General features: G+C 42.2%; 1 protein-coding gene across 1 annotated transcript; it reads right to left on the bottom strand.

Moving 5' to 3' along the window:
• Nucleotides 1-4,959: 4,959 nt before the first annotated feature.
• LOC114360799 (protein FAM57A) lies at nucleotides 4,960-15,983 on the bottom strand. The gene is made up of 5 exons (XM_028315595.1): nucleotides 15,886-15,983; nucleotides 8,524-8,685; nucleotides 7,783-7,945; nucleotides 5,891-6,091; nucleotides 4,960-5,207 (listed from the first exon to the last, which is right to left on the bottom strand). Exons 1-5 carry the CDS (start codon nucleotides 15,963-15,965, stop codon nucleotides 4,962-4,964), a joined length of 852 nt encoding a protein of 283 aa, XP_028171396.1. The 5' UTR covers nucleotides 15,966-15,983; the 3' UTR covers nucleotides 4,960-4,961.
• Nucleotides 15,984-16,851: the final 868 nt, after the last annotated feature.

Raw genomic sequence — 16,851 nt, 5'->3', positions numbered from 1 at the left:
CTCCCACTTGGTACACAGCCTAAACAAAACAGCTAGTCTCTGAGCTGAACAGTTTCAGATATTATCTAATTTATATCTTTACTAGCTGCTTTACTAGCTAGTAGATTTAAAATTATCCATGTTTCATCTAAAATGGTTGCTTTGTTTTAGCTTTTTCTTCTTGCTAAAAGGATAATATTATATTCTAGTTACTTTCAACTATTTTGGGACTAAACTGTACGTGACTGTACAGTGACGTGTAGTCAAAAATATAAACTGGCTGTTTTGCTTCGAGCTATGGCATTATTTTACTTGAAATATTATCTGGAAATTCTGGAATATACTCATGTGTGTTTATAAATTTATTAAATTGAGATATCTAAGTTTTTTTGCAATAATCATACAATTTTCCTTATTACTTTGTCAAGAGATTAGATTGATAATGAAAAAAAGTGGTTTCGACATATCGTTTATCTTATTTTTCTAAACTTTTTCCTGCTATTTGCATGTATTCTGTATTCATATACCCACTATCCACACCTAGTCACAAATATTTCGTTGCGTAGAGCCAAGCAACGGAAGTTCCTTCAAACATGTCAGTATTTCTGACACATACCATCGTCTGTGTTCCGTATTCATACACAAAATAATTTTGTTTATACACAAACACTATGTGCATGTCCCGTTATGTAATCGAAACTTAGGCCCGCCATACACGGACAACTCGAGCAGTTAGCCAGTGATAAACATAAACCAATTGCTCTTGCAGTCGTAGTCAATTGAAATTTTACCGTGCTGCCAAACGACCTAGCAGTCACAACTGCTCGAGCAGTTCCGTGTATTTGTGTACTTAGGATATAGATCGTTTCATCCACGAAGACGAGCCTCACCAATTTTTGGTCAAGAGAAGCGCGGGGTGCGGGAGTTTGATCCGAGCAATCTGAGCGTCATTATTGTAGTGTACGTGTGCACTGATGGATAATTTAGCGCGTACTGATAACACTCAAACATTCGCGGAAGAATGGTGGGGCGCGTCTTTGTGGATGAAAGGATCTACTTACGTTTGTTATACAGTCGCAGCTTGAAGCTGTCCTTGTATCGCGGGCCTCAGAAATAAAGATTCCACCTCTATTATTTACCTACGTATATTACCTTGTCATTACATAGGATATTAAACATATAGTATCCCGTCAAAAACGGTCCAGTTTTCTAGATACATAACTGCTGTCTACAAAATACAAAAAGAAATGAGATCCCATCAAAAACAATACTTGTCAAAAAAACCAAGTCTCGCAACTCAGTTGTTCTACGGTAAAAAGTTGTGAGATCCATGTAATACCAAGTCCAGGCCAGGAAATCTTTAACGTTTTACATAAATATATTGACTTGGCCATCGCATGAAAACACGTGTAAATTAAATTATTTAGTGACTTGTAGGGTTTCTGATTTCTCGACCTATTTTTATTCTCGAGTTTCGGGAATTCTCGAGGCCAAAGTCTCGAGTTTTCTCGGGTCTCGAGTCTTTTAATTAAAATTGTTGAAATCGATTGAAAGGATATCATCCATTTTGGTCCAAAATCAAAAGTGCCGGCCAAAAAATAAAGCATGCCTTTGCATTTATTACTAAGGCACCAAAGCTGTAGCACCACTGTGCATCGTAGTATTTGAGTTCTAAAATTATATGAAACGACTGACTTTGATCTCAAATACTACGACGCACATTGGTGCTACAGCTTTGGCGTCATAGTAACAAATGCTAAGGCGGACGTAATCTGTCAGAATACAGCACTTTTTTTTATTGGCCGACATTTTTAATTTTGAACAAAAAATGTATGAATCGTNGATGCACAGTGGTGCTACAGCTTTGGTGTCATAGTAACAAATGCTAAGGCGGACGTATTCTGTCAGAATACAGCACTTTTTATTTTACTGGCCGACACTTTTGATTTTGAACAAAAAATGTATGAATAGTCGATGACTTTTAGATCTCAAATACTCGACGCACAGTGGAGCTACGGCTTTGGTGCCATAGTAACAAATGCTAAGGCAGACGTATTCTGTCAGAATACAGCACTTTTTGATGTTGGCCGGCACTCTTGATTTTGGACCAAAAATATATGAAACGTGGATGATGTCCTTTGCTAAAAACACCGGGTTTTTTTTTAACCCAACTACGTAAAAATGAACTGAAAAGATAGGAATAAGACAAAGTGTTCACAAATACAGTCGATGGCATCAATGACAATTTTTTTTTGTTGGTGATAAGTAGTGGGTGATAATAAGCCGTGTGGTGACGGCAGAATAGAATACATTTGTCACCAACCCCTACTCTTCCCGCGGAGGTGGCTCATAGTCCAGCAGTGGAGTGTAAAGGGCTGTTGATGATGATGATGATAAGTGTTTGATGCTTCCGACTGCATTTGTGAACACTGTCTTGTTTTTATCTTCTCAGTTCATTTTTACCCAGTTGGGGTTTTTTTTTTCAATAATATTTTTATTTTAATCTTTTAGTTAAAGAAAATACATTTTGCAAGCTATTTAAAAACCCTTTATTTTGATACCCCACTCGATAGGTTTTGAGGTATTTTTTTAATACATATTATAGCGCCAAAAATTGGCCATGTTAATATATTTACAGTTAAAACAGATCTAACGATAGTCTTTAGTGACACTCGCCGGACTGAGAGGAATAGATTGATGTGCGAATCATAAAAATCGACCCAGGAGTTTGGTCTCTATAGTGCTTCAAAAACATACATACATAGGCTGTTAAACACTTATCACTCCTTTGCGTCACGCAGTAGGGTAAAAAAGGAAAGACTAGACCAGTCTAAAAGCAACGTTCACCTATTAAATAATTAAAATCTTACTTTTGTCTAAGAAAATAGGCTTTCAAGAATATTAAAGCTTCAAATTCGAGACTCGAGAATTCTCGAGCTCCGGTAATTTTTTTCTCGTCTCGAATGAAGCCAAATTTCTCGAGTTTTCTCGAGTTCGAGAAAGCTCGAGCAGAAACCCTAGTGACTTGGTATTACATGGATCTCACAACTTTTTACCGTAGAACAACTGAGTTGCGAGACTTGGTTTTTTTGACAAGTATTGTTTTTGATGGGATCTCATTTCTTTTTGTATTTTGTAGACAGCAGTTATGTATCTAGAAAACTCGACCGAAATTGAAAAATTTTACTCGACTTGGCGGTTGCACTACCGTGCCCCCAAATATCATTTCTTTTTGTATTTTGTAGACAGCAGTTATGTATCTAGAAAACTGGACCGAAATTGAAAAATTTTACTCGACTTGGCGGTTGCACTACCGTGCCCCCTAATATTTTAGTTTTTCCTTGATTCATACACCAAACACTACTTATATTCCAAATTTGAAGCTTCTAGGTCTGCTAGAAGTGCCTTAGAGTTTTGATGATCGGTGAGTCAGTGAGTCAGTCAGTGAGTGACAAAATTAAGTAACTTTGACCCGTTATAATTCTTAAACTACTGGTTCAAATTGAATGAAATTTTAAATATACCGTGTCTTTACAATGCCTGCATAGCTAATGAAAATTCAGCCTTCTAGTTTTATCCACAACGAAGTTACAGGCGGTCGAAAATGGCCTGAATTGCTTCGAGAAAAGGATGGTACGGCCGTGCCGCTTTTTTGCTCGACTTGGTGGGGGCACTGCCGTGCCCCCAGATATGAAATTTGGCAAGCAGGTACCTTAGTAAACTTAAAGCTTAGTTATAACAGGATATTGCAAAATTCCTACGGGAACGGGAATTAGCGAGAAAAAACATTTGTATGAAAAAATCTAAGCCACGTAACATAGACGCTTGAAATTTGGCATGCAGGTACCTTAGTAAATTTAAAGGTTAGTTGCAACAGGATATTGCAAAATTCTCACGGGAACGGGAGTTAGCGGGAAAAAACATTTGTATGAAAATATCTAAACCGCGTAAGATAGATGAAGGGGGTAAAATGGAATCCACGCGTACGAAGTCGCGGGCGGCCGCTAGTTTTCTTCATAAATCTTTCTTTCCTTTGTAAAGCTATCTACAAGCTTTCTTTGACATCTGGAGTTGTAAAATCTTGCAACTTAAAATTTACTTACTTCCCGTTTTCCCATTGAGCTGAAATTTTGCATGTCTACACAGGCATGCAAAATTTCGTTTCATTTCGCACTAAATAATTTAATTTACACGTATTTTCATGCGATGGCCAAGTTAGTGTCCGACCGAATGTTCGGTTTCGGTTTCGTTTTCGGTTGAGTTTCGGTAAAAACACGAGTTTCGGTTTAGTTTCGTTTTCGGCGGCAAACTTGCCGAAACTACGACCGAAACCGAATGTGCATTCGGGAGTTTCCGCGCTGTTATCGGTCATGTTCGGCTCGTTGAATGAGTGAATGAATCCGATCAGAGCCAATGTCGTGATTCGCTCGCTTGTTTGTTTGCTTGGAGAAGCAGCTTTTCCTCAAGACTACTCCCGCTACCTCAAGGGCGAGCGCACGCAGCGGGCACCCGCTCCGAGGCTAAGGCTGGTTTTAGTCTGGCTGGACAGTCCACGTGACACTAAAACCAGCTTACGTGGAGGCCCCTAGAGTAATAATCTTTAACGTGACATGTGTGTCAAAAAAAATGCACTATTGAGTAATTAATATCAACTTTGAAGTAAATCACCATCAAAATAACTTTCTACCCCTTTTTAACATAGTTTCACTAAAAATACATAGTTTCACTAAAATTTCACTAAAATACGAAACACGTCTTCCATTAATTCTGTTATAGGAATGTTTATGCAAAATTTGAAGTACATAGATTAGACGAAGGAATCTCGTTATCCCATATAAACTTTGCCCCCCTTTTTACCTCCTTAGGGGTAGAATTTTGGAAAATCCTTTCTTATCAGATGCTTACATCATACAAAGAACACATCCTCCAAGTTTCAGGTCTCTACGACTTATACCTANTCAGCCGCGGCCGCGACGGGTGCCTCAGAGGCCACTCACCTCGAGGTAGGGCAGGCGTCGCGCGCGCGCGTACAGCAGGCAGGCGTAGGGCAGCGACAGCACGCGGCACAGCAGGAAGGAGCCGAGCATGGCCAGCCCGTTGGCCAGGTACAGGCGCGACGCCTTCAGCCGCAGCCGCGATAGGATGCCTCGGAGGGACACGAAAGGAGTCGATAATTCCATCAGGTACACGAAGCCGAACGTGCAGTCGCCGAAGCTGCCGCGGAAGTACTGCGGAAAACAAAAAACAAACATTTGAAAAGAAAAGAAAAGAAAAACATTTATTTGGTTCAAACTTAAAAAATATAACACACAGAATGAGATAACAAAAAACAAGTATAAGTTAGAACCAAAATTGGCCACCGCTCAGCATGTGTCATGCTCTGGAGTGTAATAAAACCAGAACACAACGCTGTTATTCTGCGGTGACCATTTCAATTTAATTTTTATTGTTGGCTATTTGTATCAACCAAAAGACGACTACTGCTGGACAAAGGCCTCCTCCAATGGTTTCCAGATTGGCTGGAAAAGGCAGCAAAGATTTCCCCAACGTTCGGTCGTGCGCTGCCCTCATTACTTACCAATTACCGAAAGATCGCGTAACGCACCCAGGCGCACAATGCAATGTGGATGTGCTGCGCGCGATTGAATCACGGTGGATTCTCCGGTGTGGAGTCGTAATCAAATGTCATGGGATGTCATGTGTGAGCATTACTACAAAGTAGAAGATGTTAGCTAGTTACCTAACACCTGTGGGAACTATAAAAGACAACCAAACAAAACTCACCACAATGACCAGGAATCTAAAGCCCCCTCTGAAGAGGTGATGCATGAAGGAGTGGAAGGAAGCGGAGGGTTTCTTGCGCGCTCCGTCTCCAGAGGATAACACCATCTCACCGTTCAAATAAACTCACCACAATGACCAGGAATCCGAATCCTCCAATGAAAAGATGATGCATGAGGATCACAGGCTCATGACGGCAGTACTCCAGGAAGGAAGCCGAGGGTTTCTTGCGCGCTCCGTCTCCGGAAGACAAAACCAGTTCGCCATTCTTGGAGACGCGCTTCTGGAACCTGGACTTCCACTCAGCGCTGTTGCTCATTTGGACGTATACCTGGGAAAATTCAATAATCTTCTGTAAGTATTTTAAATGGTAAGGTAATGGCTGAGGGCGCACACTGAAAATCAGTGTCGAGACATGTGTTTGTCTCAATTTATGTGGCATTTAAAGCTCTTTTGGGGCAACGAAAAGATGTATTTCAGCTATATCCACTGCTGAGCTTAACACTACAGTACACGCGCCCCTTTTTTACACCAATACACGCGCGGCCAATACTCTGGTAAGCCAATTTAAAATCACTGTAAATCTGTTTGTAAGCAATTTATGAATAAAATTACTATGTAAATAATAAAAGTGTTTATTATAGTTCTTTTATAATCAAAGTTTCTTTATAAAAGCATTTGGGATTAAACATTATAAACAGATTTAAAATTTGTAAATTTGGACCAAAATTGCACTCTGAGATCCATGTTATCAAAAAAATTATTTACTGCACGACCACATGCACACGATCGCGCCCGTAGCGCACGACAGCGCCGCTTGCACTGCTGACACCAGTCTCCGCTCCACTCCGCTAGCGCACTCACCATGTACATGGACCATATGTCGTAGAAGAAGTAGGCGGCGCCGAACCAGGCGTAGGCCTCCGACATGAAGTGCGACGAGCGCATGAAGTCGCGCGTGCACGACCACATGCACACGATGGCTCCCGTCGCGCACGACAGCGCCGCTTGGACAGCTGACACCAGTCTCCGCTCCGCTCCGCTAGCGCGCACTCACCATGTACATGGACCATATGTCGTAGAAGAAGTAGGCGGCGCCGAACCAGGCGTAGGCCTCCGACATGAAGTGCGACGAGCGCATGAAGTCGCGCGTGCACGACCACATGCACACGATGGCTCCCGTCGCGCACGACAGCGCCGCTTGGACAGCTGACACCAGTCTCCGCTCCGCTCCGCTAGCGCGCACTCACCATGTACATGGACCATATGTCGTAGAAGAAGTAGGCGGCGCCGAACCAGGCGTAGGCCTCCGACATGAAGTGCGACGAGCGCATGAAGTCGCGCGTGCACGACCACATGCACACGATGGCTCCCGTCGCGCACGACAGCGCCGCTTGGACAGCTGACACCAGTCTCCGCTCCGCTCCGCTAGCGCGCACTCACCATGTACATGGACCATATGTCGTAGAAGAAGTAGGCGGCGCCGAACCAGGCGTAGGCCTCCGACATGAAGTGCGACGAGCGCATGAAGTCGCGCGTGCACGACCACATGCACACGATGGCTCCCGTCGCGCACGACAGCGCCGCTTGGACAGCTGACACCAGTCTCCGCTCCGCTCCGCTAGCGCGCACTCACCATGTACATGGACCATATGTCGTAGAAGAAGTAGGCGGCGCCGAACCAGGCGTAGGCCTCCGACATGAAGTGCGACGAGCGCATAAAGTCGCGCGTGCACGACCACATGCACACGATGGCTCCCGTCGCGCACGACAGCGCCGCTTGGACAGCTGACACCAGTCTCCGCTCCGCTCCGCTAGCGCGCACTCACCATGTACATGGACCATATGTCGTAGAAGAAGTAGGCGGCGCCGAACCAGGCGTAGGCCTCCGACATGAAGTGCGACGAGCGCATAAAGTCGCGCGTGCACGACCACATGCACACGATGGCTCCCGTCGCGCACGACAGCGCCGCTTGGACTGCTGACACCAGTCTCCGCTCCGCTCCGCTAGGGTGCACTCACCATGTACATGGACCATATGTCGTAGAAGAAGTAGGCGGCGCCGAACCAGGCGTAGGCCTCCGACATGAAGTGCGACGAGCGCATGAAATCGCGCGTGCACGACCACATGCACACGATGGCTCCTGTTGCGCACGACAGCGCCGCTTGGACAGCTGACACCAGTCTGCGGGTATAGATAAGAATAAAACTAACATATCACCGAGCCTTAGCCTGGTATATACAGGGTGGAAACGATAAGTGATCTCATTCGATTATTTCTAAACTATACAAGATGTCGAAAAACTGGTTACTGATCCTGAAAGTGCTGCACGAGCTCTATCCAACGGTACCAATAATAGGTTACAGAATTAACTAGATCTATCCGAAAATTCAATGTTTTCAGACACTCATCATCATCATCTCAGCCACAGGACGTCCACTGCTGAACATAGGCCTCTCCCAATGCTTTCCATGTTGCCCGGTTGGTAGCGGCCTGCGTTCAGCGCCTTCCTGCTACCTTTACGATGTCGTCGGTCCACATCGGTGTTATATTGACCCTATCTACTAAAGTCCGGTCGCCCAGCACGTAGAATTTCGTCAAATGACCCTAAGCAACTCCTTATCGCTCGCGCGTAATAATTTATATTGCTGTCGCGAATGTGCGACGGGCGACCGCAGTCAGTGTGCGAGCGCGACAGCAATATATGGGTAGCTTGGGGTCATTGGACGAAATTCTATGTGCTCGGCGACCGCTTTACATACTTGTTGGTGATGTCGAGCACGTCGCCAACACTAAGGCGGTAGGCGTGGCGGAAGCGCGCGCCGGCGCCGGTGGACAACGCCGCCAGGTTCAGCAGCGAGAATAGTGACGTGAAGTACGCGAATCCAAGACCGGTTAATGCCACGCCGCGCTTTATGGAGATCCTGTAATGAACGGGGAACAGCATTAGTGTTTTGTACCAAATAAATCAACTGTCACGTAAACAATTTAGTACTAAACTAAGACCGCTTTCACATTAGAGCGTCACAATCGCGACAGCAGCGCGGCAGCGGCGGCGTTTTTATAATGTAAAGACAGGCATATGCTGTCATACTATAGTATGAAATTATCGGCATGGCGTCTATCACGCTGCTAAGATCGCCAAATGTGAAAGCGCTCCACGCTCCACAGGAATTCTACAACGACAATGACATACCATAAAACATCTTAGTACAACGATTGGAGTTTCATAACTTCAGGAACCTGCATGCATTGACATTGGGGCAAGTTCGTACATTACTGGTCCCGTAATATTTTGTGTTCGAGCTGCATTGAGGTTTACACGAACAAACGTTCCTTCAATAATGCTGTCAAAAACATTAGCGGACAACAAGCTAACTTCCGAGCCTGGTAATCCATCCAAATCGAAAAAAAAAAGAGAACAATTTTAACCTTTCAGTGCTGCCTTCACCTATCACGTGTAGATATTTCATTACGCTGTTGATGATGTCGCGATAAACTCGTTAAAGATAAACGTAAATATTATGGCTTACTGGCGCTTTCATCTCCGGTTTATCTTAAGACATTATCATCTCCCACTTGGTACACAGCCTAAACAAAACAGCGAGTCTCTGAGCTGAACAGTTTCGGATATTATCTAATTTATATCTTTACTAGCTGCTTTACTAGCTAGTAGATTTAAAATTATCCATGTTTCATCTAAAATGGTTGCTTTGTATTAGCTTTTTCTTCTTGCTAAAAGGATAATATTATATTCTAGTTACTTTCAACTATTTTGGGACTAAACTGTACGTGACTGTACAGTGACGTGTCGTCAAAAATATAAACTGGCTGTTTTGCTTCGAGCCATGGCATTATTTTACTTGAAATATTATCTGGAAATTCTGGAATATACTCATGTGTGTTTATAAATTTATTAAATTGAGATATCTAAGATTTTTTTGCAATAATCATACAATTTTCCTTATTACTTTGTCAAGAGATTAGATTGATAATGAAAAAAAGTGGTTTCGACATATATCGTTTATCTTATTTTTCTAAACTTTTTCCTGTTATTTGCATGTATTCTGTACTAGCTTTCCGCCCGCGGCTTCGCCCGCGTGGAATTTTGTCTGTCACAGAAAAACTTTATCACGCGCGTCCCTGTTTCAAAAACCGGGATAAAAACTATCCTATGTTCTTTCCCGGGACTCAAACTATCTCTATGCCAAATTTCATCAAAATCGGTTGCGAGGTTTAAGCGGGAAAGCGTAACAGACAGACAGACAGACAGACAGACAGACAGACAGACAGACAGACAGACAGACAGAGTTACTTTCGCATTTATAATATTAGTTGGGATTCATATACCCACTATCCACACCTAGTCACTAATATTTCGCTGCCTAGAGCCAAGCAACGGAAGTATCTTTAAACATGTCAGTATTTCTGACACATACCATCGTCCGTGTTCCGTATTCATGCACAAAATAATTTTGTTTATACACAAACACTATGTGCATGTCCCGTTATGTAATCGAACCTTAGGCCCGCCATACACGGACAACTCGAGCAGTTAGCCAGTGATAAACATAAACAAATTGCTCTTGCAGTCGTAGTCATTGAAATTTTACCGTGCTGCCAAACGAGTCACAACTGCTCGAGCAGTTCCGTGTATTTTGTGTACGTAGAATATAAATCGTTTCATCCACGAAGATGCGCCCCACCAATTTTTGTTCAAGAGAAGCGCGGGGTGCGGGAGTTTGATCCGAGCAATCTGAGCGTCATTATTGTAGTGTGCGTGTGCACTCATGGATAATTTAGCGCGTACTGATAACACTCAAACATTCGCGGAAGAATGGAGGGGCGCGTCTTTGTGGATGAAAGGATCTACTTACGTTTGTTATACAGTCGCAGCTTGAAGCTGTCCTTGTATCGCGGGCCTCAGAAATAAAGATTCCACCTCTATTATTTACCTACGTATATTACCTTGTCATTACATAGGATATTAAACATATAGTATCCCATCAAAAACAATACTTGTCAAAAAAACCAAGTCTCGCAACTCAGTTGTTCTACGGTAAAAAGTTGTGAGATCCATGTAATACCAAGTCCAGGCCAGGAAATCTTTAACGTTTTACATAAATATATTGACTTGGCCATCGCATTAAAACACGTGTAAATTAAATTATTTAGTGCGATGGCCAAGTCAATATATTTATGTAAAATGTTAAAGATTTCCTGGCCTGGACTTGGTATTACATGGATCTCACAACTTTTTACCGTAGAACAACTGAGTTGCGAGACTTGGTTTTTTTGACAAGTATTGTTTTTGATGGGATCTCATTTCTTTTTGTATTTTGTAGACAGCAGTTATGTATCTAGAAAACTGGACCGAAATTGAAAAATTTTACTCGACTTGGCGGTTGCACTACCGTGCCCCCAAATATTTTAGTTTTTCCTTGATTCATACACCAAACACTACTTATATTCCAAATTTGAAGCTTCTAGGTCTGCTAGAAGTGCCTTAGAGTTTTGATGATCGGTGAGTCAGTGAGTCAGTCAGTGAGTGACAAAATTAAGTAACTTTGACCCGTTATAATTCTTAAACTACTGGTTCAAATTGAATGAAATTTTAAATATACCGTGTCTTTACAATGCCTGCATAGCTAATGAAAATTCAGCCTTCTAGTTTTATCCACAACGAAGTTACAGGCGGTCGAAAATGGCCTGAATTGCTTCGAGAAAAGGATGGTACGGCCGTGCCGCTTTTTAGCTCGACTTGGTGGGGGCACTGCCGTGCCCCCAGATATTAAATACCTACCACCAAGGCCGCCTAGCATGCCTAATGTAAATTAGGTGATAAGAGAACGCATGTACTGATAAGCGAAGGATGAGCGGTAGAATTAACAGCGAAAACAAACGCTTAGGCTACGTTTCCACCAGAGATGTGCGAGGTAAATGAAGTGATACTATTGGTTCTTTACAAACACATCCCTCGCTATAGATCGTTTCATCCACGAAGACGCGCCCCACCATTCTTCCGCTAATGTTTGAGTGTTATCGGTACCCGCTAAATTATCCATGAGTGCAGAAGCACACTACAATAATGACGCTCAGATTGCTCGGATCCAACTCCCCGCACCCCGCGGTTCCCTCGACGAATAATATTGGTGGGGCGCGTCTTCGTGGATGAAACGATCTATACGCGTCCTCGCACATCTCTGGTGGAAACGCAGCCTAAATTCGTTGCTTTTGTGGCGTGTAAAATAATAGGGTAAATGTAACACATAATTATGTAATTAAATTTACGTAAACGTATATTCCGGGTTTTATCAGGTGGTTAGAATTTAGACTCTTAATCCGGAGTTTAAATTTGTATTGAATTAAATTAGAAAACATTGTTATTTAACTTGGTTAAGACTTAGGTAGTCTTACCCCAGTTCGATTTTATTGTCTCTAACCAGTACAGTTATGTTCCAATAGATGATAAAAATATTTGCAATAGACACCTTTTTATAATTGTTCATGTGTTAAAGATAACTAATTTCTGCTCGTGTGGATATTAGCCTATCAAGGAAGATCTCTTCTTCAAACCAGCAACATTATTAATGTTTGATTTCCCACGCAATATTAAATCCTTTAATTCTCCTCCAAATTGATTTAGGGAACCAAGTTTAGTTTAATTGCATATTTAATTAAAACCAAAATGATCAAAATTCCTACAACAATCGATCGAGACATACGTAACAAAACACTTTTGGCTTATTATTATATTATCTTCACCGTTGCATAAGAGATAGCCCCTATATTACTGCAGATAGCCTATGGCCTATTTAATTGGCCTGTGGTATCTTTATTATGAATGGAGCTAATTAAAGATGAGCGGCGCGCGCGCATAGCAATACGCATCATATCAATCGTTTCATAATAAATAATGTTACGCGCCGAAGAATTTCGGTCGCAATGCTTGGAAGAATCGCTTGACGTAATACAATATTAAATAAATTTTACTAGATTTCTAGCAGGTATTTGACCGCAATCGCTCCTGATGTTAAGTGATATGCAGTCCAGGATGGTACATACCAGTCCTGTAAGTGCATTTTCTCTCTTGCCTTGAAAGCCCCGATTATAGTGTTCAGGATAGACAGCAGCAGGCAGCGAATACCAGTTCCTAGCTGTTCGCATTATAAAAGAGCTATCGAATCACTTACCATCAGCTGAGATACAGGCCAGGCCAAGACCTTATTCTCCGTTGGGGATACAAAAAAAAACGAGCTGGTGGATTACAGACAATGAATTTTCGAGCAGACATTTTTAAGGAAGGGACTCCTTCTGGCTACTACTCCCTAGAACTTCCATATTATAGTTCCGAATTAAAATTGCGTCACATTGCGTGCGTTTACCCAAAATAACTTCAAATCACGTAAACAAAATGCGCACAAAATTAATGACGTATTATCGGTCACTACGGACGATATGGTGTTCGTTTTTAAGCGGGTTTTTTAGCAATCTCTGACTCACAATCGAGTAAATTAGTTGTGGAGAAATGACCGTAACTTGGTCGTCGTTTCAGACAAATGACGTCCACTGCTGGACAAAGGCCTCCCCAAGATTTTCCGTAATGAACGGTCCTGCGCTGCCCGCATCCAGGTTCTTTCTGCGACTTGGTATTTGGTAGTAATGATCTTAAGTTCTAAACCATAATGATATTATGCTTTCAATTTTTCTATGTTTATCTTCAATTATGAAGCTCTTGGCCGGCATCTCACGTGATGGTAAGTGATGATTATAACGAAGGTGGAATATATTGAGAGCAAATCGTTATGGTTTAGTCGTTATCGACGGATATGGCCTAAAAAGCATAATACTAAATCAATTAAGAGAACAATCAGGTTTTTCTGCTATTTTTATTTGAACAATAATGATCCGAGATACGCTTGATCGCTTCTAACTGAAGTGATATTTTTAGTAATGTACAAGAAATTCTCTTATTGTATACTGGAGAAATTCAGCAAGTTATCGTTGTTAACTCCATAAAGATGTGCGCTCGAATTCACAAACGATACTTGCTTAAGTGACGCAGCAAATCGAACGCACAGCGTTGAATAGAGCTCTGTGATTGGTTCGTGTGTCACCCTGTGCGTCCACGCGTACTGTGAGACCTCATAGTTCGTTCGTTTCAGCCAAATGACGTCCACTGCTGGACAAAGGCCTCCCCCAAGTAATGTGAGACCTCATTGTAATGTTTGTGAAAGATTGAGATAGAACCTTTGCATTGACCTTTTTGGACAAGAGGACGGTCCACTCAGTCTATTTCGACTCGAAAACCTGTCAATTGGATGGTTGACACCATTTACAAAAAATTCAAGGCACAAGTGCACCACAACTTCTTCAAAAACACTTTATTTCCGACCTTGAAGATCCAGTTAGTGAATTTACTGTAAAATTAGATTTTAGATGCTTTGAAATCAATAATAGTCAATCGAGTTGTCGGATAAGTGGCAAAAAATCTTTGGAAGAATCGTGTTTTGGCAACTCATAAAACAAGTATCAATATAAATTAATTGATGGTTTCAACTTCCCATTATGAGTGGCCATTATGGTTAATGAAAAAAAAAAACTTACTTAGGTATATTTATGAAAAAACTTGATAATTAAAACAAACCGGACTCCTCAAACCCCCATGGTCTTTCAATGTTAAAATCTTCAGTTTTTATCAGTGCATGGGAGAAATGAGGAGGAGGTGGACCGACGACCTCATAAAGGTAGCAGGAAGGCGCTGCGCTGGATGCAGGGCGCTACCAACCGCGTGATATGGAAATCTTTGGGGGAGGCCTATGTTCAGCAGTGGACGTCTGTCCTGTGGCTGAAATGATGTTTTATAAGTGCAGATGTGACATTAGGTGGTGCATAATCTTTTCTTAAAAGTTTTAAACCTTTGTTTGTTACCTGTCATCCGCTTTGCAATGGAGGGAAGTCGAACCTTAATTTCGAACTCCTCCTATGTTCTTCTGATTAATTTCGTTGCGGGTCCAATGACAGGGAAAGGTTAACTTTCCCCCGGGACAAACTTGACCTTCATTGGTTGGGTTTTTTTGGCGGTCAAGCTGTAGATCCTGGCTACACAGGAGTTGGAGTGGTGGGAACGAGAGGTGGGAATAGTCACGTATTAGGTGGAACCTTTTAAAGACGGCCATTCATCCACGGATCTTGATCTAATTATTATCCAGTTCATTCATATTCGACGACTTCGTTACGAACGAGTTGTAACTCGCTATCATATTCCGATTTACATAACGTCCCCGCCGGATATTCATATTACCTAATGGACGCAGTCGCACGCGCAGATGCACTAACGTGCTGTTGCGCGTCTTTAAATGCCGGTCACAGACATGTACATTAAGTGTACAATAATGTTATATATATAGAAAGTTTTACTGTTTTCAATTATAATTTCCCATACATGTTTAGAAAATATTTTGGAACAGTTTTTGCAAAGAATAACATAAAAGACGACGGTTACGTTGAGAGTACGAGGTATCGCAAAATAACTTTTGAACAACTTTCTACAAAGCACAAGTATTTGCCAAATAATTTTCTGTTGTGGCAAGCACACAAGTTTTCCGCTATCAACAAAAGAAGAAGAAGACATGCAGCTCTTGAAATAAGTTCAAACTCGTTTAGTTTATGAGAATGGTGAAACTCCACCCTAATTCAATGCTGTTCCTATAACAGCCTCTGGGAGACACTACCACGAAACAGGTAAAGACTGACAGTTGTTTGTTCAGAGTAATCTACTGATACGCTTCAGACCAACACACTTTAATCGCTGTTCTGTATCATAGCCTGGTGGGATACTAAAGCCTGGTCTGTGAGCACGTAGAATTTTGTCCAATGACCCCAAACTACCCATCTTTATCGCTCGCGCGTAATTATATTGCTGTCGCGACTGTGCGACGGGCGCCGGCAGTGAGTGTGCGAGGGCGACAGCGACATAATTACACGCGAGCGATAAGGATGGGTAGCTTGGGGTCATTGGACAAAATTCTACGTGCTCACAGACCAGGCTTTAGCACGAAATAGATAAAGCTTGGCAGTTCTGCGTTCTAGTAAAGGTAGCTATCCTTCTGAAACCGACTTACTTGTCTTCAGGGTTGAGGGTGCTGACGAGGTTGGTGGCGACGCTCAGCGACACCACGTTGCACACCGCCAGCGCGAGCATAGTCGTCCGGGAGTGCGTCTGCAACAATCATAAGCTTCATCATCATACCTCATCAGGACGACTCTCACTATTTTAGTAGTATCATCACCATCATCAACAGCCCTTTACAGTCCACTGCTGGACAATGAGCCTCCTCCACTAAAGTGGAGGGTTTTGCCATAATCCCCACGCTTGGCAGCCGGGTTGGAGATCGCAGTTTATAATATTGATGTTTTTCAGAGAGCGCTGCTGCCCGTTCTCTGTTTGATGTGTAGTCCCCTTTTAGTAGTATAGGTAGAGGTAAAAGTGAGTTTGGATCTATACTCCCCACGCTGGCCAGATTGGTAGGAGAGGCCTGATATTCGCACATTTTACCTATAGCAACCTTCTCTTAATTGGATTGTCTGGAAGAAATTGCTTCCTAGAGATAAGAAAGCGCAAATTGATACCGATTCCTTTCATTTTTGTTGGTTTGTTGTGCAAAGAGTAGGTATATTTTTTGAGGATGTTTACTTTCTTCTTAGGAATCCGTATATAAAACAACTAGCTTTCCGCCCGCGGCTTCGCACGCGTGAAATTTCGTTTGTCACAGATCGTCATAAATTATAGCATATATATGTTATTCTGGATTATGAACAATAATACTATAAAGTTTCATCAAAATCCGTTCAGTGGTTTTTGAGCCTATTCATTACAAACATACAAAAATAGGTACAAATCTTTCCTCTTTATAATATTAGTAAGTATAAACAAGGTGAAATGTTTTTTCATAGTAAACTAACATTAAAAAACTGTATGTATCCGAATTCCTTGTTTATTCGATTACCTACGGTGTTTCGTCATGGCTCAGCTGGCCCCATTAGGTGTAATCGATACTTGACCCTGTTATGTTCACTAATTGACCTAA

The sequence above is a fragment of the Ostrinia furnacalis genome, unplaced genomic scaffold, assembly GCF_004193835.3.
Source record: "Ostrinia furnacalis isolate ACB-3 unplaced genomic scaffold, ASM419383v2 OfSCF5175, whole genome shotgun sequence".
NCBI classification, from domain to species: domain Eukaryota; kingdom Metazoa; phylum Arthropoda; class Insecta; order Lepidoptera; family Crambidae; genus Ostrinia; species Ostrinia furnacalis.
The sequence above is the reverse complement of the archived record's forward strand: the minus strand, read 5'-3'. Positions and strand labels throughout refer to the sequence as shown.